Genomic DNA, 27,932 nt, shown 5'->3' with positions numbered 1-27,932 from the left:
CGCAAGATTCCTCTCAAATTGTCGGAAAAGTGACCATATCACCCCAATTCTGAGGTCTCTTCATTGGTTGCCCATTAATCTCAGAATCGATTTTAAGATCCTTTTATTTGTGTACAAATCTCTATGCAACCAAGCACCGAGCTACCTATCTGAACTGCTACAACCATACACCCCGTCAAGAAGTCTGAGATCAAGTGACAAGAATCTGTTATTAGTCCCGCACTCCAGACTAAAACGCAGAGGGGATCGAGCATTTTCTGTGGCTGGGTCTCGGCTGTGGAAAAATTTGCCCATAGAAGTCAGGATAGCCCCTTCCGTGATCTCTTTTAAGTCACTTTTAAAAACGCACTTATTTTCTTTGGCCTATAAATAAGGCTGTTTTATTTTTATTTTTTTCTCCTTTGAGTACGATGCTGTTTTTTTTCTATTTATCCAAGTCTGATACTGCCATTTTGCTTATTATTGATGAGTCTGACACTGTTTTGCGACTCCTGTTTAAGGCTGTTCTTAGCTTGATGTACTCATGTTGTTTTGATGTTAGGCATGGTATTATTGCCTTTTAATTTTTGTAGTTCTGTAAAGCACTTTGGTCAGTCGGTGGCTGTTATAAAATGTGCTATATAAATAAAATTAACTTGAACTTGTAATCATACTGTCATGGTTCATGGGTTCACTGACTCGCTCTCGCTATGTTGTGTGTATAGTGTGTAAAGGCTTGAGCCGTCTGCTCTCTAATCGCTCTCGCGGTATTTTGATGTCATTCATCGATCCTGTGCAGCGCCGGTTCAAGTCGAACAAGCCTTATGTTTGTGTGTGGCTCATTATCGTTCTGATGAGCGGATCAGCGGCAGCTGAGTTTCATGATTGACGTTCTATTTATTGTCTGTGATTCGTCCTGTCTTTTGTCAGATCGTTTTGTGATTCTCCTGGATTACTCTCCGTGCTTGCGGTTCCTGAGACTTGGTTCCTGGTTCTTGCCTTTTCCGTCTTTAGTGTTCCTGAGGATCTTCTGTGTCGCCTGGATTATCTGCCCATTGCGTCCCTGCGTTACCGAGCTCTACATCTTCTCTGCCCACAACAACTGACCAGCATCTCGATCTAATTCCTGTACTGTTAAATAAACTTTTCTGTTTCACTCACAATTGTATCTTTTGCCTTCATTTACAAAGTCTGACATAACGATCTGACCATGTTGGATTCAGCGAGTTCACCCGGACTAGAGGAATTCCTCGCTAACAACAATGCTCGTATGGACCAGCAGGACGAACAGATAGTCGCCACTGGTCGGGCTATACAGGCTCTGGTAACGCAGGTGTCCGAGCTCACCTCTCAACTTCCACAACTGAGAGTGCCCACCGCACCACCCCCGCCACCCGTTCCCCACAATCTACCAAACACCAACCAGCACGAGCAACGCATTCCGACGCCTGAGAGGTATTCCGGTGAGCCAAACCTCTGTAGAACCTTTCTACATGTACCATTTTCTTTTCTCTCTAACCTGTAACCTTCGCTTCTGAACAGTCTAAAGTTACGTTGGTAATGACACTACTTTCTGGACGCGCGGCTCTGTGGGGAACGGCGGTGTGGGAGAAACATCCCTGCTGTTCCTCGTTCCATGCACTCGGAGAGGAGATGAAACGAGTATTCGACCGCGTGGTACCGGGTCGCGAGGCGGCTCGCAGACTCGTCGACCTTCGCCAAGACAACAGAACCGTCTTTCTCCATCGAATTCCGGACTCTGGCAGCCGAATGCAAATGGAACGAGGAGGCGCAGTGGGACATGTTCCTGCATGGGTTGGCTGACCGTGTTCAACGGGAGATTTATACCTTGGAGCTACCTAGGAGTCTGGACGGACTTATTGAGCTGGCTCTGCGCGTGGATGTGCGTTTGCAGCCAAGAGGGAGTCACTCACACCAGGCTTTAGTGCCAACGTTCCCTGAGTACTCTAGTTCCAGAGGAGAGAACACGGTCAGTCCCCCGTTCGATCCTGAACACATGCAGGCAGGTCGAGCTCGGCTTTCCCGGGAGGAGAGAGAACGTCGGAGAGCGAGTGGACTCTGCCTCTTCTGCGGCAAGGCCGGACATTTCCTTGCTTCGTGCCCGTTAAAAGATCAAGCTTGATAGTAGGATGGCGGTTACTGTCAGGTGGGCTAACCATGGCTAAATCCTCTACCACTCTCCTCCCGGTAAGACTGCAATGGGCAGACCGTTCTCATGACTGCCAGGCACTTATTGACTCTGGAGCTGAGGGAAACCTGATGGACCACTCCTTGGCCCGACAGCTTCAAGTTCCCATCAAATCCTTGGAACATGTTATCTCGGTCATCGCCTTAACACTAGAACTACCGGAATTCCATAACTACTAGAACGACCATAGCGGTCATTCTGACCGTTCATACTTTGACGTTCATATTGCTGTACTGAACGTCATTTTCGTCATGTCATATTTTAACCTTCTCTCTTTAAGTTTTCCAATGAAGCTTTTAATTCCTGTCGTCATGTTATGATATCATCGCCCTTAAAACAAGCACAAGAGAAAGATTGCCCCGACAGGTGCTGCCTCTTTGTGAGAAAAGTTTTGCGTCAAACATATTTTTTTTCACCGCACTCACCACGTGAATAGACATGCAAAAATGTTAGGAAACGTCAAAGCTTCATACCGTTTAGTACAGCCCTGTTTGTAAATAAGTTCAATAATCAATACAAAATCTAAAAATAATTGGATCTACAATGTTACGAGAGGTAATAATAAAGATCAGGACACAAAATTTTAATTCAAATTCAAATGAATGTGAAAATGTATTTTCCAGTCTAATGGATAAATATTTTTTTATTTTCTTTGTACAATAAAAACAAATCTTATGATACAATAACTTATAACATTTATACAATAACAAAAACACTATATATTATTTGAATACATTGTAAAAACTTTCATGGACACGTATGCCGCACAATACAGTAGCTACACACAAAAACAGGCTAAGAAAAAACATGAACATTAGCTAAACAAGAAAACGAACTGCTTTAGAGCGATTAGTTTAGTGAACAAAAAAAATTAACAAACAAAATCAGGTTTACACGTTTTCCTCAAGTGGACTCATTTGAACGGCGCAAACACCTCGCATCATTCACTGACGCTTACGCACAGTCCACACAGGTAAACACCGCCTTTCGTGTGCAGCTCACACACACTTTGTGACATTAGGCACATGTCTCCTTGGTTTTATTTTTGTTTGCAGTTCCTCCTTACTTGGCACTGCCACCTTCTCTCCATCTGCGTCTGTTCCTGCCCGGGTCCTGGCTCTCGCACCACCAGTTGTGTGGCTTTTGATTTCATGTGGTCGGAGCGAGTTCGCTCGCCAGTCGCGTGATGAAGTCCCTCCGCGAAACTTGCTCATTTGTGCACTTCTTGTACAATATAATATATTGAGCAATATAATATGCTATGCAACGGGGACACTCATTACCAATGGCGGGAAATGTAGCGGACTTATGATTTCCAAATTCCTTCAAACGTCCCTGTCTATAATGCGTGCGGTCAAAATGACCGCCATGGCCATTCTAGGTAGAAATAGTCAGAACTGTTTTGTGTTTTGTGATTTTAATAAAATAACAGTGTCAGAATAAAATATACACATATTTAGGAAAAGTCAGAGTCCTACAGCCACATTAATTTTATTTTAACAAAGTTATTACACTGTAAAATTTAAAAACGGTCAAAATGACTGTCTTGGGAGTTCTAGTGTTAAACGGACAAGAACTACCTGTTATTACACACTCCACTAATCTACTTACCCTCATCACTTCTGGGAATCATATTGAAAATGCTTCCTTCCTGCTCACTGAGTCACCTTTAGCTCCCATCGTTCTGGGTCATCCGTGGCTGGTGAAGCACGAACCCAGAATAGGATGGGGTCTGAACTCGGTCTCAGCGTGGAGTGAACATTGTTATGCCTCATGTCTTTTGTCTGCTTGTTCGTCTGTATCTCGTTCTGTGTTGCAGGAGGAACCAGTGAACCTGTCAAACGTGCCACAGGAGAATCTCGACTTGAAGGAAGGGTTCAGTAAGTCCCGGGCTGCTTCTCTTCCTCCGTCCCTATGACTGTGCAATAGATTTACTGCCAGATACGTCTCCGCCTAAGGGCAAGTCATATTTGCTTCCTGTTCCAGAAAGGGAGGTCATGGAGAAATATATTTCTGATTCTTTGGCAACCGGGGAGAAACTGCTGTCAGCTCCTTTGCATTGCCAGACAATGGGACTTGCCAGTAGCATTTACATAAATCAAGTGTGGTCAACCATTCAGCCTTTCCTAGATGATCAATCAAGTCATCAATTCATGTGCGTATGTATGTATCTGGAAGTGTGTTTGTAAGTTCATCAAAATTAAAATAATCTCCTACAGGGGTCACATTCACGCTTACACAATCAAAGATATTTTTGTATAGCCCCCTTGGTTCGTATACACTTAAACAAATCCAAAGCGACTTACATTGCATTTCAAAGTACACATTTTTACATTCTTATCAGTGTTTGCTTTCCCTGTGAATCTTGCCCATGACCTACAGGGGAGCTATTTACTATGCAAATGCTATTGCTTAGGGGAAAACCCTGTGATTTCTGAAGAGTATAAATTGTGAGAAGCACCAGTTTGTGGTGAATCTCGTGGTGAAGACTATTCATGTTTGTTTCATGGTTGATTTTTATTCTGCACTCTCCATCGATTGTGGGGATTTGTAAACATCTCTATAACAAGTCTCAGAGTGATTATCTTCTAAAACCTATTATCTGAACCAGGATAATCAATCCCATCGAGGCTCGAGAATACCCGGATTCAGACCGATTTTGGCGCAGACTCACCTTGGGAATTTCTAACGGACAGCGCTCAAAACCTAAAGGTAATATCAAATCTTTTGATATATTAAGGTTATGGAGATGTGTGATGGAAATCTTAGTCGTTTAAGGGGAATATAAATACAACAACAGATACACACGGGAGTGTTTGAAAGCGGGTGTCTATCAGCGGATCCCTAATATATCCACTGATAAACCGATCTGCTGATAGAAGTGTGTATCTGTGTAAGCGCTCCGAAGTCTATCATAAACTATAGTTCAGATTTTGTCACCTTAGGCTGTGAAAATAAGTTATCAATCATTTTATAAAGATTAACTTAGTGATAACTATCAGTTCACGAGTTCACACTTACAAATAAGTCAGATGGAATAAATGGTATGCATATTTGGCGTGCTGTCCGAAGAGAGGGCTCCGGGCTCGGTATTCGGCCCGAACCCAGAGTACTCCCCCCGTATTGCTGGTTTAGGAAGTAACCAGGCGAGTGTGAGGAGACGGGGTGGTGGAGGGATGCTGAAAAACTGTCGAGGAACGTTGGTGAGTCAAATGAGTATGTATATAGGTCTCCACTCATGCTGATTGGATAGAAATGTTGATTACTGATTGTTGACAGCTGGTTGGAATGATGTGATAATTGGATCAATTATTTGAACGTGCTCCTCCCGAACTTTGTTTATAAAACATAATTTAATATTCAAAGTCTGTTTATGAAGTATTTACATAGACTTTCAATGTGGATGAGCTTAAAGGGAGCACATTTAGCTCAATTGGAGCAGCAACAATTTTTTTTGAATAAATATTACATAAAATGTATAATATAAATATAAACATATAACATATAAATATTTTGCTAAATAAATCATTTTGGTAATGTATTAAGTTTATACATATTTTAATATGAACAACTATTATTGACAATATCTATGAAATTATACTTTTTCTAAGTGATGTAACACTGAAGTTGTGTTATTTTCATAGCGAGAACCGCTCTCACTTTCACTTACCTCTGTGGACTTGGTGATATTCTTTGGTGGTCTCATCATGTTTGTGAACAGAATAGCCATGGTGATCAACACAGTAACGGCATACACAGGAAAGAAGCTCCTGGCGGGCACCACTAGCCGTATCTACATCCAACTGCTTGGTGCTGATGATGAGAGCGAGGAACAGCATCTAAATCCCATTCAGGGGTTTCAGAGAGGATCGGTAAGTGCACCCAATTACACCAACAGTTGGGAGTTTTGGACTAAAAACTATCAGTCAAAGCTACATTTAATGGAAGATACTTTAATGAGTATAAAAGTTGTATGGAGTAATGATTAAAAAAAATTGCATTTTTATTTACCTTAAAATTATCTTCCCATATGTACCTTTGAGCTGGATGGGGGGTGGGGGGTAAAATTCTGAGAAAAAATAACCACATTACTTCACTTTGCACACAGACTGAACCCGGTCCTCAGTCGAATAGCCTCAACTTTCTCGATGGCTGAGGCAAGCTGTGAAAGGAAGAAACAGCCTATAGCCCAATCAATCTATTAACACTGTTTTGCCTTGAATGTTCATGATAATCGCTATCAATTTAATTTAGGCCTAATAGCTAGTCTTTTGTTCGCCAGGCACGTTTGACAGCCATATGCTTCATACTAGTTGCGCTAGTCTTAATATTACATATAGTGGTAACATTCCGGGAAAAAACTTGGAATTGAAACTAGAATATTATAAAGTCACAAATTTCCGAGAAAAAACACAAGGAACCACATCGCTTCACTTTGCAAGGCTGTACCTCATCACACAACTCCACCATAAACGGGTATCCCACATGCACACATTAGTGAGGAAGTGCAACTATGGAACATATGGCTGTCTAACGTGCTTGGCCAGTAATAAAGTCTAGTTATTACATTAAATTCATAGCGGATTATCATGAATATCCAAAGCAGTGTCAATAGATTAATTGGGCAGGCTATAGGCTGTCTCTTCCGTTCACAGCTTGCCTCAGCCTCATCAAGAAATAGGTTCAGAGTGAGCGTTGCCCCTGCACGCTCTATATCTATCAATACAACTGGATGATGCCTTTGTGATGCGGGCTGTGGATCAGGGTCAGGTTGAAGCAAAGTGAAGCCATGTGGTTATATTACTGGCCAGGAACGTTTCAGTGTTCCAGACTAGTTCTCCTGAACGTGCGCCTGTGGGATCTTTGTTTACGGGCCGTCTGTGGTGTGATGACGTAGGCTACATCCTTGCAATATAAAGTGATGTAGTTCCTTGACACTATTTTTCAGAGTTTTTTTTCCTTGCAAATTTATGACTTTATAATCACATAATATCTGTTAGGGTTAGGGTTAGGGTTAGGGTGGGCCTAATAAGGCCTAACCCTTATTATTATTATTTTTACCTACAATGGCCCTAATACGCCATTGTACATATGTCTTTGCAGGAGCGAGAATTTAAGATACACTGTAAAGCGTCCCTGGGAGAGCTCATAGCTGTCAAGCTCTACTCCAAGCCGTTTATGGGTCTTCTTCACAACCGGTGGTTCTGCGATAAGATCACGGTCAACACTCGAGAAGGAGACGAGATTTTGTTTCCGTGCTACTGCTGGCTTGACTGTAACGAGAGGCTCGTTTTAAGACCTGCTAAAGGTAGTTCAAGTCATGGCCAAAAATCACATTTACTGGTGTACTTGAAAGTTCAGTGGTGATGTCTTGCAAATATACTGCATATGTACACACACACACACACACACACACACACACACACACACACACACACACACACACACACACACACACACACACACACACACACACACTTTTGCATATTGCAGAAGAATTCCTTTAAAGGAGAACTCCGGTCAATTTTAACATTGAGCTCAATTTTTAGTAAATTTGGAGTGCTGTCAATACAGAGAACAATGACAAAAATCAGTGTTGCCTACACCGTGTTATCCTCTTTTTAAAATGTGCACCCTGTTGACTTCAATGGGGTCTAATTTTAAACCTGCTTTTAGCCTCTTAACATCCTTGATGTGTCATACAAGTGCCCAGCCATGTTGAGTGATTTCTTCAGAGTGAACACGGTGAATCTGACTTCAGGAGATGTAAAAGATATGAATAAAATGATGTTATATCAGCCAGCGCACATACCTGTATTTAGTTCCTGTTTTCGGTCGAAGTCCAAAGTAGTCTATTGTCGAGTTAAATACAGGTATGTGCGCTGGCTGATATAACATCGTTCACTCTGAAGAAATCACTCAACATGGCTGGGCTCTTGTATGACACATCAAGGATGTTAAGAGGCTAAAAGCAGGTTAGCTATTGAAGTCAACAGGGTGCACATTTTAAAAAGAGGATAACACGGTGTAGGCAACACTGATTTTTGTCGTTGTTCTCTGTATTGACAGCACTCCAAATTTACTAAAAAATTAGCTCAATGTTAAAATTGACCGGAGTTCTCCTTTAAGGAAAAATTTGACTCTTCATATGATGGAGAGATAAGATGCTGTAATAAAGTCTAACTCCTGCACAGGGTCAGGACTTGATATTACATGGCTGTCATTGTTGTGATGTTCATTGGGTGATAGCTTGCAGATGTATTGCGTATGTAGTTGTCATTCATATGTTTTTTTACAAAGACATCGTTTTTATGCATCTCAGAAGACTGTGACTTAGTGTAACCCCTACACCCGGGTCCTACTCACCCCGCTCCGTGCGGGTCTCCGGCATGAGAGTCAGGCGTTCTAACAAGGAGGCTAAAGACTGCAGCCCCTAGCGTCTGTCGCTAGAGCACCTATTGAGATCAGAGGAGTGAGGTTTACTCACACAGCAACTACTAGCTGGCCTCCGTTACATTAGCTATAGGCTAATGCTACCATTAGCCTTTTTTAAAATAAAGTCAAGTCAAGTCAAGTCATCTTTATTTATATAGCGCTTTTTACAATACAGATTGTATCAAAGCAGCTTCACAGTGATAACATGAAAATAATACAAAAAATAATTTCATCATCGTCCACCTTTAAGGCAGATCTATAATATTGTTGAATATTAAATGTCCCCAACTAAGCAAGCCAGAAGGCAAGGCAACAGCGGCAAGGAACCAAAACTCCATCAGGGACAGAATGGAGAAAAAACCTTGGGAGAACCCAGGCTCAGTCGGGGGCCAGTTCTCCTCTGGCCAATGAGTGAACAGTGTATGAAGTTCAGAATGAATCAGAGTATTTGTCCAGTTCCGGTTGGTTGAAGTCGGAGTGGAGAGGAGGAGAGACTGGTTGACACTTCAGGTCAGCGGCGTCGTCGTCGTGTCCTGGCGCTGGTCCTTCATCAGATCTGGATACGGCCTGGTTCCGGTGGACAGCAGTAAACCTCGGGATAGACAGAGAGACTAATATTAGCGTAGACGCCATCCTTCTTATGATGTACCAAGTACATCAGGATTACGGGAAGTGTTCCCGGTCCCGGCTGTTCTAAACTATGCAGCCTAATTATATAAGTCTATAATGTGTTATGTGTATGCTAGGCCGAAGAGATGTGTTTTTAGTCTAGATTTGAACTGAAAAAGCACATTTGTAATTAAATTAAAGTGTCTAGGATAATAAAAAATATTTTTTTCATAAAAGAGATGACAAGTCATTGTCCTATGATCAAGAAACAATATATACAAAATATTTTCAAAAATGTTTTCGGTTGCAAAGATTTGTGAATTAATGTTTGCATTTGCATTCCAGCTTTACTTGTGTTCCAGGACACTAACCCAATAGCCCAAAGTCAAAGGATGAGGCAGCTAAAGGAGCAACAAAAGATATTTAGGTTTGTGGGGAGCACACTAATACAAGTCGGTGTGACAGCAGAAGTGTCTGCGTTACATTAAAATTAATTCAGTGAAATTAAATTCCTTCCATTGAAATACAGATGAACATTCTCCCCCCAGGTGGCGTGTGTATGCTAAGGGCACGCCTCAAGTTATCGATTGCGACACTGCCCTGACTCTGCCGCCTGAAGTCCGATTCTCTTTCACAAAGGAAACCGAGTTTTACTTCACCGCAGGAAAGCAGTAAGTGACCAAGTCATTTTAACCTTCTTGTAGTGTTCATCTCTTTGTTACACACTGTTCAGTGTTCACGGGTCTGCTGGATCCAATATTGGGTTTTTAGAACAACATAACCATACGAATTTAGGGAAACAACTGAACAGATGTCAACTCTTTTTTCATTTCAATTACAAGCAATATGGACAGTAGGCCTATTCATGGTTAATCTTTGCCATATAGGCTTCCAGATTACAATTATTGGTAGCAGCAGCAGGTTCCCATCCGTGTAGTTTCACATGAGGGAAAAGACAGATTCTTGTGCTTAAATATATCACTTTTGCAAATGTGTCTGAGTGTTGGTGTAGTTTCGCACACTGCACGGCATCTGTTTTTCATCGGATTAACTGTTGACCATGTTTGCCTTTTCTCGCCTACGATTTACACATTTCTGTTGCATCAGGGTTCCATGGACCCAAGCACCACAGGAGAGATAAGTTATATTGGTAACGTAGAGGCAATGTCTCATTACTTTGTAGTATGCTTTATTCAAAAATGAACTGCAATAATTGTTCAAGGATTCGCCATGCATACTCAGCTAAAAGTAGGCTACCCAAAGTAATGGTAACTCGAGAGACGCGTTTAGAGAGTTCATAAATAGTGATCCCACCACAGCAAGCTTAACCATTTCACCATTATTGTTAGGACAATGGACTGTATCAATGTTTTGTGTGTGTAGGTTAGCCTAAATATTGTGTGTGTTTTTAATTATATATTGCACTGGTGGCAATGCTGAATATTTAAAGCTAAATTCAATTTTAAGTATGCTTTAATTAAAAAAAACTTTGGTGATTTAAAAACATGATCCATGTATATTACGTGTATTTTGCATGGAACTGGATGGCATTCGCAAAATAGCTTTGTCTTCTCGAAGACAGTAATAATGTAATATTTAATAGTAACTACAAGACAACTAAAGCTAGGATGGACCACAACTAGTATATCAAGGCTAGTTACACTCTTAATGTTTGCACTGTGTACCTGTGTATTCTTTGTGTGCAGGTTAGCTGCTCTGAAGCTAACGGGATTAGCTGACTGCAGAAAATCCTGGGAAAGCATCAAGCAACTGGAAGTACTCTTTTGTGAAAACAGAAACAAAACCATTGGTACTCATCTTAAATGAAGGAACTGTTCAAAATGACTGTATTGCAAATAAAGTACTATCTGTACTGTAGCATATGTTCTGACACAGCATGCTTTACAGAATACATTCAGGAGCACTGGGATGAGGACGAGTTCTTTGGATACCAGTTTCTGAATGGCCTCAATCCCATGATGATCCAGCGCTGCTCAACTCTGCTGGAGAATTTCCCCGTCACAGATGATATGGTCAAAGACAGCTTAAGAGGCAGCAGCTTGGAGCAGGAGATGAAGGTACACTACTTGCTCCTGGCAACGATTTGGAATGACTGATTCTGGTTTGCTTTGTTTTTTTCTAATTTCCTGTGTTTCTTCATGTTTTGGTGTGATCTACCGCCATACCTAGAAAGGGAACATCTTCCTGTCTGACTATAAGATGTTGGACGGGCTGGTGGGAAATGTGGTCAGTGGCAGGAAGCAGTATCTCACGGCTCCCCTGGTCCTGCTGTACTGCAATCCTCATGGCATGATGCTGCCCATCGCCATTCAGGTGCGTCTCCAACGGGTTAGGGTTAGGGTTAGGGTTAGGGTGGGTTAGGAGAACACAAGACATCACAAGACATCACCTTGTATGGGATATCGCTCCTTGAGTATGTAGCAGGATTAGAATTGGCTCAAGAAGCGATATCCCAGGGGGTTATTACATTAAAGACAGATTAATAGATTTTTAAAGATGAGGTAAATAACTGAATTATAACAAAGAAACAAAGAAAAGGTGATATGTAATGTACAACTGATGAGTGGCAAAAATGTCTGAATGATTAAACATTAAATAAACCTTGTGACAGATGCCGTGGAAATTATTTCTCATTTCCCTAAAAGAGAGAAATAATACCCTGATTACCTCAGAAACCGTTTGTACCATTTTCACGGATGTTCAAATTTAATCTGCACAGTTGAGGCAAAAACCCAGCAAAGACAACCCCATCTTCCTCCCGACGGACTCAAAGGCCGACTGGACACTGGCCAAGATCTTCGTCCGAAGCACAGAGTTTGGTGTTCACGAGGTCAACTTTCACCTGCTGAGGACTCACCTGCTGGCAGAGGTGTTCACCGTGGCAACGTTGCGCAATCTTCCCTCTCCACACCCTCTCTACAAGGTATTGAATCTGGCGATCATGAGTTGGTTTTACATGAGTGAACGGTGAGGGCTCATAGAACAACAGGGGCATGAGAGAGAGAGAGAGAGAGAGAGAGAGAGAGAGAGAGAGAGAGAGAGAGAGAGAGAGAGAGAGAGAGAGAAATAATGTATGTTACTTCTACACTATATGTGGCGAGCAGGACGAGGTCGAGGGCTGTGAGAGAACGATGCGAGGCCGGTGGCGTGATTGATATTGAGCGAAACCTGCGCGATGCACCGGTCTCGTATCTCTCATGGAAGGGTGGAAGCATAAAAGGAGGATCGACGACAGTGAAGGACGAGAGAGGACAGGCCTGGATTTATGTTGTGTTTTGTTATGTGACAGCAGTTGTCCGTGAGGGGCTGCTGTCTTTACTCTCATTTAGAATTTTATTATTGAAGTCTTTAAATGTTTGCCAGTTCCCCATAACAACAAACTGTGTTACACTATATTTGACGGCAGGGGAGTTTTTCAGCTGTCGTCTGTGGTCACACCTGATTATTTTACCTCAGAGATCTTGCTTTGTGAAAAAGCCTGCCCTTCATTATTAGCCTTTTGGAGAGCGGGACTGACTCATCTATAGCCTGTGGACACAGACTACACAGAACATTAAGTACATGAGAGGTCACTAATGTCTTACTCAAGCCCATTTACCTCCCTGTAACAATTCTCTCAAAAAATGCAATCATTCTGTAATTCATGTAAAACATAACTGGAGTCACCTACAAAAGAAGGCTTGCAGGTACAGACACACACACGCAGGTGCAATAACACACACTCACAGACAAGAAATTCATTATTATCTTCAAAATATGTGAAGGCAGTGAATGCAAATCTCATACTTACTTTTGCTTCTGTAGCTCCTCTTTCCCCATATCCGATACACGCTCCAGATCAACATCATGGCCCGGAGTCTTCTGATATCCAAGGATGGGGCCATTACAATGGTATGCATATGGCACGGGTAAAGAGGCACTAAAGGTTCAGTCTTCAATTATAATCCAATACACTTTTTGTTGAATTCAGTTCACTATCCTATGTACCTGCAAACATATCTTGTAAGATTGGTAAAAACAAAACAAAAACATAACGGCTCTTTAACTCTTTCCCAGTGAAAATCGGAATTTTCCGGGTATCCGAGTTTTAGGGGGTATACGGTAAGTAAGACGCGTGCGCATGTTTTGAAGAATCAAGAAACAGACTGCGATCGGCTCAAACGTGAAGGAGTGGAGTTGCAAGAATGTAGGTCAAAATATCAGATTGACAAATTCAGGTGTTGATGGACTCGGAGTCCGATCACTCATTATTTGATCATTCTGAATCTGATCGGGACCAAGTAGTCAGCGAGAGAGATGCACATGTTTTCACAGTAAGCTCTAGTCATGGACGTGCCACAGAAAGATCGTTCACCGTCGATCTGGACGAAGACAACCTGTGTGTCAAAGAGTGGACAGTAACAATTCAGACTGTGATTCTTCGGACAGTGAGTCCGCATTCAAGGCCAAGATCTCATTCGACGTCCCCAGGTGCCAGAACGTGTAGAGGTAGGACAAGATAAGAAAATATCTGAGAAAGAAAATAAATCTTTATGCACATCCAATGTTGGATAATATATATATATAAACACTACCATATTTGTGTGTGAGTGTGCATGCATTTGTGTGTGGCTGTGTGCCTAAGTATGAGCGTGTAATGACCAAATTGTTTGTCTCTTTGTGCACATTTACCACATTGTAATATATATTTATATGTGTGTGTATCTATGTCTGTTTATTGAAAGTAATTCCAATTATCCATATAATTATTTACAGGTAGAACACAGTGAGGCAGAGGCCGGATGCGTCACATACATCAACATGGCTCTGCTGGTGACCAGACGAGGGCCGCTGTGACCCATCGAGCTGAAGATGCTGAAGATGCGGAGGATGCTGAAGATGCTGAAGATGCTGAAGATGCTGAAGATGCTGAAGATGCTGAAGATGCTGAAGATGCGGAAGATGCGGAAGATGCTGAAGATGCGGAAGATGCTGAAGATGCGGAAGATGCTGAAGATGCGGAAGATGCTGAAGATGCTGAAGATGCGGAAGATGCTGAAGATGCTGAAGATGCGGAAGATGCTGAAGATGCGGAAGATGCGGAAGATGCGGAAGATGCTGAAGATACGGAAGATGCTGAAGATGCGGAAGATGCTGAAGATGCTGAAGATGCTGAAGATGCTGAAGATGCGGAAGATGCGGAAGATGCTGAAGATGCTGAAGATGCGGAAGATGCGGAAGATGCTGAAGATGCGGAAGATGCGGAAGATGCTGAAGATGCTGAAGATGCGGAAGATGCTGAAGATGCGGAAGATGCGGAAGATGCTGAAGATGCTGAAGATGCGGAAGATGCTGAAGATGCGGAAGATGCGGAAGATGCTGAAGATGCGGAAGATGCTGAAGATGCTGAAGATGCGGAAGATGCTGAAGATGCTGAAGATGCGGAAGATGCGGAAGATGCTGAAGATGCGGAAGATGCGGAAGATGCTGAAGATGCGGAAGATGCTGAAGATGCTGAAGATGCGGAAGATGCTGAAGATGCGGAAGATGCGGAAGATGCTGAAGATGCGGAAGATGCTGAAGATGCGGAAGATGCTGAAGATGCTGAAGATGCTGAAGATGCTGAAGATGCGGAAGATGCGGAAGATGCTGAAGATGCTGAAGATGCGGAAGATGCTGAAGATGCTGAAGATGCGGAAGATGCGGAAGATGCTGAAGATGCTGAAGATGCGGAAGATGCGGAAGATGCTGAAGATGCTGAAGATGCTGAAGATGCGGAAGATGCTGAAGATGCGGAAGATGCGGAAGATGCGGAAGATGCTGAAGATGCGGAAGATGCTGAAGATGCGGAAGATGCTGAAGATGCGGAAGATGCGGAAGATGCTGAAGATGCGGAAGATGCGGAAGTTGCGGAAGATGCTGAAGATGCTGAAGATGCGGAAGATGCGGAAGATGCGGAAGATGCTGAAGATGCTGAAGATGCGGAAGATGCGGAAGATGCTGAAGATGCGGAAGATGCTGAAGATGCGGAAGATGCTGAAGATGCTGAAGATGCGGAAGATGCGGAAGATGCGGAAGATGCTGAAGATGCGGAAGATGCGGAAGATGCTGAAGATGCGGAAGATGCGGAAGATGCTGAAGATGCGGAAGATGCTGAAGATGCGGAAGATGCTGAAGATGCTGAAGATGCGGAAGATGCTGAAGATGCGGAAGATGCTGAAGATGCGGAAGATGCTGAAGATGCTGAAGATGCGGAAGATGCTGAAGATGCGGAAGATGCGGAAGATGCGGAAGATGCTGAAGATGCGGAAGATGCTGAAGATGCGGAAGATGCTGAAGATGCTGAAGATGCTGAAGATGCTGAAGATGCGGAAGATGCGGAAGATGCTGAAGATGCTGAAGATGCGGAAGATGCGGAAGATGCTGAAGATGCTGAAGATGCTGAACCTGATGATGAACCTGATGATCCGGAGTCGCATGAAACTAACCGGCAGCCCAAAAACATTCCCTTCACTGAGAATCCTGGGCCTGTCGGTGATGCTGCTGCTCCTGTAGACTTTACTGAGTTGTTCATTTCTGATGCACTGATTCAGAACGTTGATGATCAGACCAACCTGTGTGCAGATCAGTGTATTCAGACTATGGATTGCAAAAGTTGTGGTGTCCCCGTTCATCCTGGGAAATGTTACTCTGTGTACCACTCAAAAGCAAATATCAGTGCCTAAATTTGATATATTTTACATTTATTTATAATTTTAATTTCTTTTTTTAGGTTTTAAATATGAAGGAAACGACATCTGAATGTATTCTGCTTGTGGCTGGCAACTTAAAACCCGCAGAGTTAATGTTAATGTTTAAAGAGTTAATGTTTTCTATGATGACTGACTTTTTGAACAATCTACTGTTTTACTAAATGTATTGTTTTTTATTGAAATTTGTTGTGACAGAACCTGTAACCTACCTTTATGTAATGTCTTCTCACCGTTAATGATACCACTCTTAGTATGCAGGAATAGGTGGAAAGTCATTGGAAAAGTTGCTGAAGCGTGCTACTGCCTCCCTGACCTACAGCGCCCTCTGTCTTCCCGATAACATCTCTGAGCGAGGCCTGGAGACTGTGCCTCACTACTACTACAGAGATGATGGGATGAAACTGTGGGATATCATCAACAAGTATGACTGCCAGTGGAGTTTAGTCTAGTGTTGTATTGATAGGCATTCTCTCTCTCTCTCTCTCTCTCTCTCTCTCTCTCTCTCTCTCTCTCTCTCTCTCTCTCTCTCTCTCTCTCTCTCTCTCTCTCTCTCTCTCTCTCTCTCTCTCTGTGGGCTGAACTAATACATCCTGGTGCACTTTCTGATTCATATTTCAACAAATACAGTGTAAAGTAAACAGGTTCATGGGTGCATTAGTTAGTGACCACATGCTGTACATGTACTATGTTGTAAATCTCTTTGAATAAATTCCTGCTTAAGAAATAAATGCAAAGCAAAAAAAGTAAAGCTGTAAATATGTAAATTTGGAAAACATCTGACTGTGAGGTTGCTTACAGGTTTGTTGCGGGTCACTTGTCACTCTACTATCAACATGATGCACACGTGCAGAAAGACACAGAGCTGCAGCGTTGGATCAGTGAGATATTCACCAATGGCTTCCTGGGAAGCGATTCATCAGGTCCGTTATCAGTCCGTGATCAGTCCGTGATCAGTCCGTGATCAGTCCGTGATCAGTCCGTGATCAGTCCGTTATCAGTCCGTGATAAGTCCGTGATCAGTCCGTGATCAGTCCGTGATCAGTCTGTTATCAGTCCGTTATCAGTCCGTGATCAGTCCGTGATCAGTCCGTGATCAATCCGTGATCAGTCCGTTATCAGTCCGTGATCAGTCCGTTATCAGTCCGTGATCAGTCCGTGATCAGTCCGTTATCAGTCCGTGATCAGTCCGTGATCAGTCCGTGATCAGTCCGTGATCAGTCCGTGATCAGTCCGTTATCAGTCCGTGATCAGTCCGTGATCAGTCCGTTATCAGTCCGTTATCAGTCCGTGATCAGTCCGTGATCAGTCCTTTTTCAGTCCGTGATCAGTCCGTTATCAGTACGTTATCAGTCCGTGATCAGTCCGTGATCAGTCCGTGATCAGTCCGTGATCAGTCCGTTATCAGTCCGTGATCAGTCCGTTATCAGTCCTTTTTCAGTCCGTGATCAGTCCGTGATCAGTCCGTGATCAGTCCGTTATCAGTCCGTGATCAGTCCGTTGTCAGTCCGTGATCAGTCCGTTGTCAGTCCGTTGTCAGTCCGTGATCAGTCCGTGATCAGTGATCAGTCCGTGATCAGTCCGTGATCAGTGATCAGTCCGTGATCAGTCCCTGATCAGTCGGTGATCAGACGGTTATCAGTCAGTTATCAGTCGGTTATCAGTCGGTTATCAGTCCGTGATCAGTCCGTGATCAGTCCGTGGTCAGTCCGTGGTCAGTCCGTGATCAGTCCGTTGTCAGTCCGTTGTCAGTCCATGATCAGTCCGTATCAGTCGGTTATCAGTCCGTGATCAGTCCGTGATCAGTCCGTGATCAGTCCGTGATCAGTCCGTGATCAGTCCGTTGTCAGTCCGTGATCAGTCCGTTATCAGTCCGTTGTCAGTCCGTGATCAGTCCGTGATCAGTCCGTTATCAGTCCGTGATCAGTCCGTTATCAGTCCTTTTTCAGTCCGTGATCAGTCCGTGATCAGTCCGTGATCAGTCCGTTATCAGTCCGTGATCAGTCCGTTGTCAGTCCGTGATCAGTCCGTTGTCAGTCCGTTGTCAGTCCGTGATCAGTCCGTGATCAGTGATCAGTCCGTGATCAGTCCGTGATCAGTGATCAGTCCGTGATCAGTCCCTGATCAGTCGGTGATCAGACGGTTATCAGTCAGTTATCAGTCGGTTATCAGTCGGTTATCAGTCCGTGATCAGTCCGTGATCAGTCCGTGGTCAGTCCGTGGTCAGTCCGTGATCAGTCCGTTGTCAGTCCGTTGTCAGTCCGTGATCAGTCCGTGATCAGTCGGTTATCAGTCCGTGATCAGTCCGTGATCAGTCCGTGATCAGTCCGTGATCAGTCCGTGATCAGTCCGTTGTCAGTCCGTGATCAGTCCGTTATCAGTCCGTTGTCAGTCCGTGATCAGTCCGTGATCAGTCCGTTATCAGTCCGTAATCAGTCCGTTGTCAGTCCGTGATCAGTCCGTGATCAGTGATCAGTCCGTGATCAGTGATCAGTGATCAGTCCGTGATCAGTCCGTTATCAGTCCGTTATCAGTCCGTTATCAGTCCGTGATCAGTCCGTTGTCAGTCCGTGATCAGTCCGTGATCAGTCCGTGATCAGTCCGTTGTCAGTCCGTGATCAGTCCGTGATCAGTGATCAGTCCGTGATCAGTCCGTGATCAGTGATCAGTCCGTGATCAGTGATCAGTCCGTGATCAGTGATCAGTCCGTGATCAGTGATCAGTCCGTGATCAGTGATCAGTCCGTGATCAGTCCCTGATCAGTCGGTGATCAGACGGTTATCAGTCGGTTATCAGTCGGTTATCAGTCCGTGATCAGTCCGTGATCAGTCCGTGATCAGTCCGTGATCAGTCCGTGGTCAGTCCGTGATCAGTCCGTTGTCAGTCCGTTGTCAGTCCTTGATCAGTCCGTTGTCAGTCCGTGATCAGTCCGTTGTCAGTCCGTTATCAGTCCGTGATCAGTCCGTGATCAGTCCGTTGTCGGTCCGTTGTCAGTCCGTGATCAGTCCGTTTTCAGTCCGTGATCAGTCCGTTGTCAGTCCGTTGTCAGTCCGTGATCAGTCCGTGATCAGTCCGTTATCAGTCCGTGATCAGTCCGTGATCAGTCCGTGATCAGTCGGTGATCAGTCTGTGATCAGTCTGTGATCAGTCGGTTATCAGTCGGTGATCAGTCCGTTGTCAGTCCGTTGTTAGTCCATGATCAGTCCGTGATCAGTCCGTGATCAGTCCGTTATCAGTCCATGATCAGTCCGTGATCAGTCCGTGATCAGTCCGTGATCAGTCCGTTGTCAGTCCGTGATCAGTCCGTTGTCAGTCCGTGATCAGTCCGTTTTCAGTCCGTGATCAGTCCGTGATCAGTCCGTGATCAGTGATCAGTCCGTTGTCAGTCCATGATCAGTCCGTGATCAGTGATCAGTCCGTGATCAGTCCGTGATCAGTCCCTGATCAGTCGGTGATCAGACGGTTATCAGTCGGTTATCAGTCCGTGATCAGTCCGTGATCAGTCCGTTGTCAGTCCGTTGTCAGTCCGTGATCAGTCCGTTATCAGTCCGTTATCAGTCCGTTGTCAGTCCGTGATCAGTCCGTTATCAGTCCGTTATCAGTCCGTGATCAGTCCGTGATCAGTCCGTGATCAGTCCGTGATCAGTCCGTTGTCAGTCCGTGATCAGTCCGTTATCAGTCCGTGATCAGTCCGTGATCAGTCCGTGATCAGTCCGTGATCAGTCCGTGATCAGTCCGTTGTCAGTCCGTGATCAGTCGGTTATCAGTCGGTGATCAGTCCGTTGTCAGTCCATGATCAGTCCGTTATCAGTCCGTGATCAGTCCGTTATCAGTCCGTGATCAGTCCGTGATCAGTCCGTTATCAGTCCGTGATCAGTCCGTGATCAGTCCGTTGTCAGTCCGTGATCAGTCCGTGATCAGTCCGTGATCAGTCCGTTATCAGTCCGTGATCAGTCCGTTATCAGTCCGTGATCAGTCCGTGATCAGTCCGTTATCAGTCCGTGATCAGTCCGTGATCAGTCCGTTGTCAGTCCGTGATCAGTCCGTTGTGAGTCCGTGATCAGTCCGTTATCAGTCCGTTGTCAGTCCGTTGTCAGTCCGTTGTCAGTCCGTGATCAGTCCGTGATCAGTCCGTTATCAGTCCGTAATCAGTCCGTTGTCAGTCCGTGATCAGTCCGTGATCAGTCCGTGATCAGTGATCAGTCCGTGATCAGTCCGTGATCAGTGATCAGTCCGTTATCAGTCCGTGATCAGTCCGTTGTCAGTCCGTGATCAGTCCGTGATCAGTCCGTGATCAGTCTGTTGTCAGTCCGTGATCAGTCCGTGATCAGTCCGTGATCAGTCCGTGATCAGTCCGTGATCAGTCCGTGATCAGTGATCAGTCCGTGATCAGTGATCAGTCCTTGATCAGTGATCAGTCCGTGATCAGTGATCAGTCCGTGATCAGTCCCTGATCAGTCGGTGATCAGACGGTTATCAGTCGGTTATCAGTCGGTTATCAGTCCGTGATCAGTCCGTGATCAGTCCGTGGTCAGTCCGTGATCAGTCCGTTGTCAGTCCGTTGTCAGTCCTTGATCAGTCCGTTGTCAGTCCGTGATCAGTCCGTTGTCAGTCCGTTATCAGTCCGTGATCCGTCCGTGATCAGTCCGTTGTCGGTCCGTTGTCAGTCCGTGATCAGTCCGTTTTCAGTCCGTGATCAGTCCGTTGTCAGTCCGTGATCAGTCCGTGATCAGTCCGTGATCAGTCCGTGATCAGTCCGTGATCAGTCGGTGATCAGTCGGTGATCAGTCGGTGATCAGTCGGTTATCAGTCGGTGATCAGTCCGTTGTCAGTCCGTTGTTAGTCCGTGATCAGTCCGTGATCAGTCCGTGATCAGTCCGTGATCAGTCCGTGATCAGTCCGTTATCAGTCCTTGATCAGTCCGTGATCAGTCCGTGATCAGTCCGTGATCAGTCCGTGATCAGTCCGTGATCAGTCCGTGATCAGTCCGTTGTCAGTCCGTGATCAGTCCGTTGTCAGTCCGTGATCAGTCCGTTTTCAGTCCGTGATCAGTCCGTGATCAGTCCGTGATCAGTGATCAGTCCGATGTCAGTCCGTGATCAGTCCGTGATCAGTGATCAGTCCGTGATCAGTCCGTGATCAGTCCCTGATCAGTCCGTGATCAGACGGTTATCAGTCGGTTATCAGTCCGTGATCAGTCCGTGATCAGTCCGTTGTCAGTACGTTGTCAGTCCGTGATCAGTCCGTTTTCAGTCCGTGATCAGTCCGTTGTCAGTCCGTTGTCAGTCCGTTGTCAGTCCGTGATCAGTCCGTGATCAGTCCGTTATCAGTCGGTTATCAGTCCGTGATCAGTCCGTGATCAGTTGGTTATCAGTCGGTGATCAGTCCGTGATCAGTCCGTGATCAGTCCGTGATCAGTCGGTTATCAGTCGGTGATCAGTCCGTTGTCAGTCCGTTGTTAGTCCGTGATCAGTCCGTGATCAGTCCGTTATCAGTCCGTGATCAGTCCGTTATCAGTCCGTGATCAGTCCGTTATCAGTCCGTGATCAGTCCGTTGTCAGTCCGTGATCAGTCCGTTTTCAGTCCGTGATCAGTCCGTTGTCAGTCCGTGATCAGTCCGTTGTCAGTCCGTGATCAGTCCGTGATCAGTGATCAGTCCGTGATCAGTGATCAGTCCGTGATCAGTGATCAGTCCGTGATCAGTCCGTGATCAGTCCGTGATCAGTCCCTGATCAGTCGGTGATCAGTCCCTGATCAGTCGGTGATCAGACGGTTATCAGGCAGTTATCAGTCCGTGATCAGTCGGTTATCAGTCGGTTATCAGTCCGTGATCAGTCCGTGGTCAGTCCGTGATCAGTCCGTTGTCAGTCCGTTGTCAGTCCGTTGTTAGTCCATGATCAGTCCGTTATCAGTCCGTGATCAGTCCGTTATCAGTCCGTGATCAGTCCGTTGTCAGTCCGTGATCAGTCCGTGATCAGTCCGTGATCAGTCCGTTATCAGTCCGTGATCGGTGATCAGACGGTTATCAGTCGGTTATCAGTCCGTGATCAGTCCGTGATCAGTCCATGGTCAGTCCGTTGTCAGTCCATGATCAGTCCGTTATCAGTCCGTGATCAGTCCGTTGTCAGTCCGTGATCAGTCCGTTATCAGTCCGTTATCAGTCCGTGATCAGTCCGTGATCAGTCCGTGATCAGTCCGTTGTCAGTCCGTGATCAGTCCGTTATCAGTCCGTGATCAGTCCGTGATCAGTCCGTGATCAGTCCGTGATCAGTCCGTTATCAGTCCGTGATCAGTCCGTGATCAGTCCGTTGTCAGTCCGTGATCAGTCCGTGGTCAGTCCGTGATCAGTCCGTTGTCAGTCCGTTGTCAGTCCGTTGAAAGTCCATGATCAGTCCGTTATCAGTCCGTGATCAGTCCGTTGTCAGTCCGTGATCAGTCCGTGATCAGTCCGTGATCAGTCCGTGATCAGTCCGTTATCAGTCCGTTATCAGTCCGTTATCAGTCCGTGATCAGTGATCAGTCCGTGATCAGTCCGTGATCAGTCCCTGATCAGTCCCTGATCAGTCCGTGATCAGTCCCTGATCATTCCGTGGTCAGTCCGTTGTCAGTCCGTGATCAGTCCGTTATCAGTCCGTGATCAGTCCGTTGTCAGTCCGTGATCAGTCCGTTATCAGTCCGTTATCAGTCCGTGATCAGTCCGTGATCAGTCCGTGATCAGTCCGTGATCAGTCCGTGATCAGTCCGTGATCAGTCCGTGATCAGTCCGTTGTCAGTCCGTGATCAGTCCGTTATCAGTCCGTGATCAGTCCGTGATCAGTCCGTGATCAGTCCGTGATCAGTCCGTGATCAGTCCGTTGTCAGTCCGTGATCAGTCCGTAGTCAGTCCGTTGTCAGTCCGTTGTCAGTCCGTGATCAGTCCGTGATCAGTCCGTGATCAGTCCGTGATCATTCCGTGATCAGTCCGTGATCAGTCCGTGATCAGTCCGTGATCAGTCCGTGATCAGTCCGTGATCAGTCCGTTTTCAGTCCGTTTTCAGTCCGTTGTCAGTCCGTTGTCAGTCCATATCAGTCCGTGATCAGGGCTGTTGCAGTTGAAGATGCTGCCTGTGTTATTTCTGCTTGTATAAAAAATGTGTCTAGACTAATGAGTATGCATTTGCAACCAAATTTTGTCATATCAGAAAATTTTATCTAACAAAGGTTTCCTTTTTTTGTGTGCTTAGCTCAGTATTTGCACAGCATAAGATAGACATATTTGCTTTGAGTTACAACCTCTTTTGTAAACCCCACTGTAATTCACTGTTTCATGGAAAATAATTGAACCAGGTCAACAGTCAAAATTAGTGTGTGTGTGTGTGTGTGTGTGTGTGTGTAAACATCCCAAACTGAGTTCTGCACAGAAACAGCCTTTCATTCTTCTTCCCAGGAATACCATCATCTTTTCAGACATTGAAAGAGCTTATCAAGTTTGTCACCATGGTGATCTTCACTGCATCAGCCCAACATGCCGCTGTAAACAGTGGACAGGTCAGTTGGTACAAGTCAATTAAATCCAATCACACAGAGCCATCATCACTCCGTGATCCTAATCTCATACTCTTTTTCTCAAATCCAGCAAAGTAATCCACACTTTCCTCTAGCTGTACGTTCATTGTCACGTGTTTATGTGTTTTGATTCATGTGTTTAGTTCTGTTCTAGTGTTTTGCCGTCTTTGTGTTAAGCCGAGTGCACACTGTGCGATTTTGGCCACGATTTGAGACAAATCTAGCAAATCCTAAACGATTCCTCTGATCTTTGGCTAAAATCTGAAGTCTTTGATCGTTAGTTCGACATGTTCACCGACAGCCAATTAATGACCGTTGCGGTTCCCGTTCCTGAAAAAACACAAGTTGTTGATTTAAAAAAATCTAAATTATCTGCCAATGGGGTAAGAAAAAAATATCTTAATTCAAACAGAAACATGATTATTTTTCTTACCCCATTGGCAGATAATTTAGCTTTTTTCAAGCAAAAACTCACTTAATCTAGATTTTTTCCCCCCATTAAACAAGGGGGAACCCTAACCCTAACCTAACCCTAACAAGGGGGAACCCTAACCCTAACGATCTGAAACGCAAGTGTCAAAGCGCAAGTAATTTTGTGGGCGGGTCTCGGGCGCTGTTGCTATTATACCGGCGGGATAAACGACTCTTGCGCCCAGCGCAAATCTAAAAGGGGTTGGTCTGAAGTAGCTTCATTATTCATAGGTGTGGTTTGGGCGTAACATGAAATAAACCAATCAGAGCGTCCTCTCACATTCCCTTTAACCCTCTAGGCGCCACGGTTGAGTTTACTCGACAAGATGCGGCACTGAATAAAACGGCCGATTTTGTCAAATAGGGTGTCAAATTTCCTTCGACCTCCCATCCACTAGTTGGCAGACATGTTATACTTCATCCCCAACTCAAAAAAAGTCATGCTTTTATACAAAATCTTCGAGCTAGAGCGCATTGAATCAGCGCGAACAAAAGCGGAGTTAGTGTGCGAGTGAGCCATTTTATCAGAGCAATATTGTCAACGTCAGCGAGTTTTTGCATTAGATTATTATTATTATTATTATCTAATTGCATCAATAAAGCTTACCCACAATGACGTGTTGGGTCTTCTATTCGCGGACCCTGGTTCTGAAGGGAAATATCTGCCTTCAGAAGTTGACGGTGATTATGAAAGTGAAAGTATAGCCCGTATGTTACACCAAGCACAAACGGTGAATCCTTTGCCCAATGTCAGTGGTGGGAACAATGTTTCCCGGGGTCGGAGTGTTCATCCCAAAGTTAGCAGGTGTGTTATTGTTGTGGGGAACGAGGCGGGAGATTTTTTTTTACCGCGCTAGTCATGTAGTTTGTCTTCTGACCGTGTGCCTCTCCGCAATCGCGGCGACATTATTGTGGTGAAGACTTTGTCTAAAGCTACTGGGTATGTTAGACGAGATCAAAGTATTCATAGGACAGTTATGGGGCAACGTGGAGGCAGGGTGGGGAGTCGCAATGACAATGACAGTAGTCCGAGCTGTGCGCACTCAGCGCGCGCGAGGCAGATCTGGCCGCGCCCGCGCTGCTCGTAGCAGGAGCAGAGGCGGTGTGACACGGAGCAACTAAACAGGTCTTGTCTACTTATGTTTCTGTGTCATATGAATAATATATATATGTAATATATAAAATCAGAGTGCCTACTCTATGTAAATGGAAAATCTCTACAGCAAAAGGCCAACCACTACATCCATTCGGTTTGTTTCTACCATTTATTAGTAATGATTTACACAGTTTGTTTACTACTAACTATTTACCTGAGCATTCAGTATTGTGCAATATAGCATACAGAAGGTATGGGGGGAAAGAAGTGCTGCATTTTATTATTTAAACTTGTGACATTTCATGAAAATTCTATAATCCACGATGGCCACCACCATATGACGTCATAATATGCAAATTAGATGGGAAAATGTAATCCCTAAATAAACTTTGGGTCATCCTTAATATTTCTCTAATTTACAGAAAGTCTCTATCTTTTATCACTTTTAAGATATAGCCTTTTGAAATTAAGATGTCAAAATCAAACGTTTTAGGAAAAAACCTCTGGCGCCTAAAGGGTGAAGAGCAGGCACGCTTGTTCCATGGCGGATTGCTATTATAACGGCGGATTTGCTAGCGCGCGCCAGGAGCGATTCACAGCCGAGGAGACCGACGTTCTCGTCAGGGCCGTAAAACACAGAGAAGTGACATTGGGGATGATGGAGAAACACACACACAAATAAGCACGTGCCACTGTCTTTAGACTGTATTTCTCCTGGTCAGTGGCGGAATTGCTTTCTAAAACTGGAAAATATCACCAGGAAACTTTTGTGCCGGAACATGCCTCCTCTTTTCGCTGAACCGCCCCCGCAAGCGCAAGTTCATTCCCTAATTTACCGACGTGCGTCTGTGGAAGTCAATTGCGCTGGGTGCAAGACCATTTTTCCCGTCGTTAAACTAGCAAAAATGGATTTGGAAACGTCCTAAGTGAACTTGCGCCCTGCGCTTTAGACCATGCGCTTAGATTGTTAAAATAGTGCCAAAAGACTGCTGCACTTAATCTTGTGTCATCTCCACTGCAACCTACAGTGACATTCAGTGTGTGAGCTCAAAAACCCTCTGTTGTCCTGGCTCTATGAATGGGAAACAAACATAGTGGTTTGGACCGAGCCATAAACAATCCCAGCGAATCCAGCTTCATCAGCATGAAGGGGAGGGTTTGATTGGCTATTGAGCTCAAATGTCAACAACCTTTCACGAACCCATATTTGCAGACTCTGCTTTTGTAATGGCATTTTTAATCTTTCCTAATGATTTAACAGATTAATGCTGTATGTTCTCTGTCTGTATTCTGAGTTTCCTGATGTAACGTTGGTTCAGCTGGAGGGAGGTGTGAGCCCGAGAATGATCTGTATCTTAAGTTTCCATGCTGGGGGAAGATGTTCCTTCTTGTGTAAACGGTGGGGGTTGATAGATTCCCTTGCATTATAAAGTAGCAGGGAAGGAGGGCAGGAGGGCAGTGTCTGTCTGTCTCTGACTCTGGCCTGGCAGCCTGGCTGCAGGGCTGGAGTCAGGGAACCATTTTCTTGCATGAATAAATTACTTTTCTTTTTAAATACAATTTGGATCTTGACGTCTCTTTGCCTGGGAATGCTGAGTTTAGTAATTGTTTTTTGCCACAACAGCTTTAAACTGTTTTCTGTTATTAACATTACCTCAAGATGCTTTGTGCTGTTGTTATTCTTTATGAATATTTGGCTTATATCTCACATTTTTCACCAATTCTTTCCCCCCCAGTTTGACTTCGGGGGCTGGATGCCTAACTACCCCACTGCCCTCAGAAAGCCCCCTCCCAAGGAGAAAGGCCAGACCACTGAGAACATGATCCTGGAGACCCTACCGGATGTGAGCACGACGGTGAATGGGATGGCTGTCCTGAGACTCCTGAGCAAGGACTGTGCAGACCATGTAAGTTTTTACACCATCAGGGCACATGTTAAAAGACTGCAATTAAATTTTGCTGTGAAAAATTGAATGGTGTTCTTGCTTATGGCATCATATTACTCTGGATGACAATGGCTTACTTACACTTCTTTTATTCCTCTAGTTTGCATTACCTGACTGTTACATTACAAAAGAGATTTAGCAAACTGTAAGCATAGTGTTGCAGTGGCCTGACTATTAGTGTGCTGTCATACATAGTGTGTTAAACATTGTTATGAACATGTTTCTTGTCAACATTTTAATTTAAAATTACAATCTTGATACCCTGTCCGTAGTATCCTCTGGGACATTTCCCAGAAAATCTGTATGATGAAGAGGTCCCTTGCAAGCTCATTGAAGATTTTCAAAAGGATCTGAGGGAGTTGTCCGATCTCATCGAGGAGCGGAACAAGAAGTTGGAGCTTCCCTACACCTATCTGAGCCCCAAAAATGTGGACAACAGTGTGGCCATTTGAAAGGATGATACAGTAGTCCTTCTTAAAACATGTCTTTTTAAAAAGCTTTGTCAATAAACAAAGACCAAAGCAAAAATAAATCAAAGTGAGTCATGGATGTTGCCTTTCAGGGGAAATAAGATAAATAATGTGAAAGGCACTGCTTAATGTGTGGTGCATTTTTTTTAAACTTTTGGGTTCTGAGAAATGTTATTACAGGTGTGGTGCCATCTAGTGACATTTATCAGTACAATCCTGCAATATTAAACATTACATATGTGGTAGGGTCGTCAGGTAATAGGGAAAATAGAGACCGCAGAACTATACTTAACACGATTACGCCACCGGGAAATATCAGCCCGACAGGGGGCGCACAGGTTCGTTACCAATATGTGGGCAAGTAGAGAGACAGGCAAGGGAGTAAGATGGGATAACTTTATTAAAGTATACAAAAGATTTAAA

The 27,932-nt window shown here is 44.5% G+C and overlaps 1 protein-coding gene across 1 annotated transcript; it reads left to right on the top strand.

Annotated features, from left to right (window-relative positions):
- The first annotated feature begins 4,660 nt into the window (after positions 1-4,660).
- Positions 4,661-27,562, top strand: LOC306984961 (hydroperoxide isomerase ALOXE3-like). The gene is made up of 15 exons (XM_079586774.1): positions 4,661-4,900; positions 5,910-6,060; positions 7,292-7,496; positions 9,578-9,659; positions 9,781-9,903; positions 10,939-11,042; positions 11,141-11,310; positions 11,423-11,566; positions 11,973-12,176; positions 13,058-13,144; positions 16,236-16,405; positions 16,783-16,904; positions 23,408-23,508; positions 26,830-27,000; positions 27,312-27,562. Exons 2-15 carry the CDS (start codon positions 5,917-5,919, stop codon positions 27,489-27,491), a joined length of 2,007 nt encoding a protein of 668 aa, XP_079442900.1. The 5' UTR covers positions 4,661-4,900; positions 5,910-5,916; the 3' UTR covers positions 27,492-27,562.
- Positions 27,563-27,932: the final 370 nt, after the last annotated feature.

The sequence above is a fragment of the Phoxinus phoxinus genome (assembly GCF_949152265.1).
Source record: "Phoxinus phoxinus genome assembly, chromosome: 17".
Taxonomy (NCBI): domain Eukaryota; kingdom Metazoa; phylum Chordata; class Actinopteri; order Cypriniformes; family Leuciscidae; genus Phoxinus; species Phoxinus phoxinus.
Note: the sequence above shows the minus strand (reverse complement) of the source record. Positions and strands in the feature narration are given on the sequence as shown.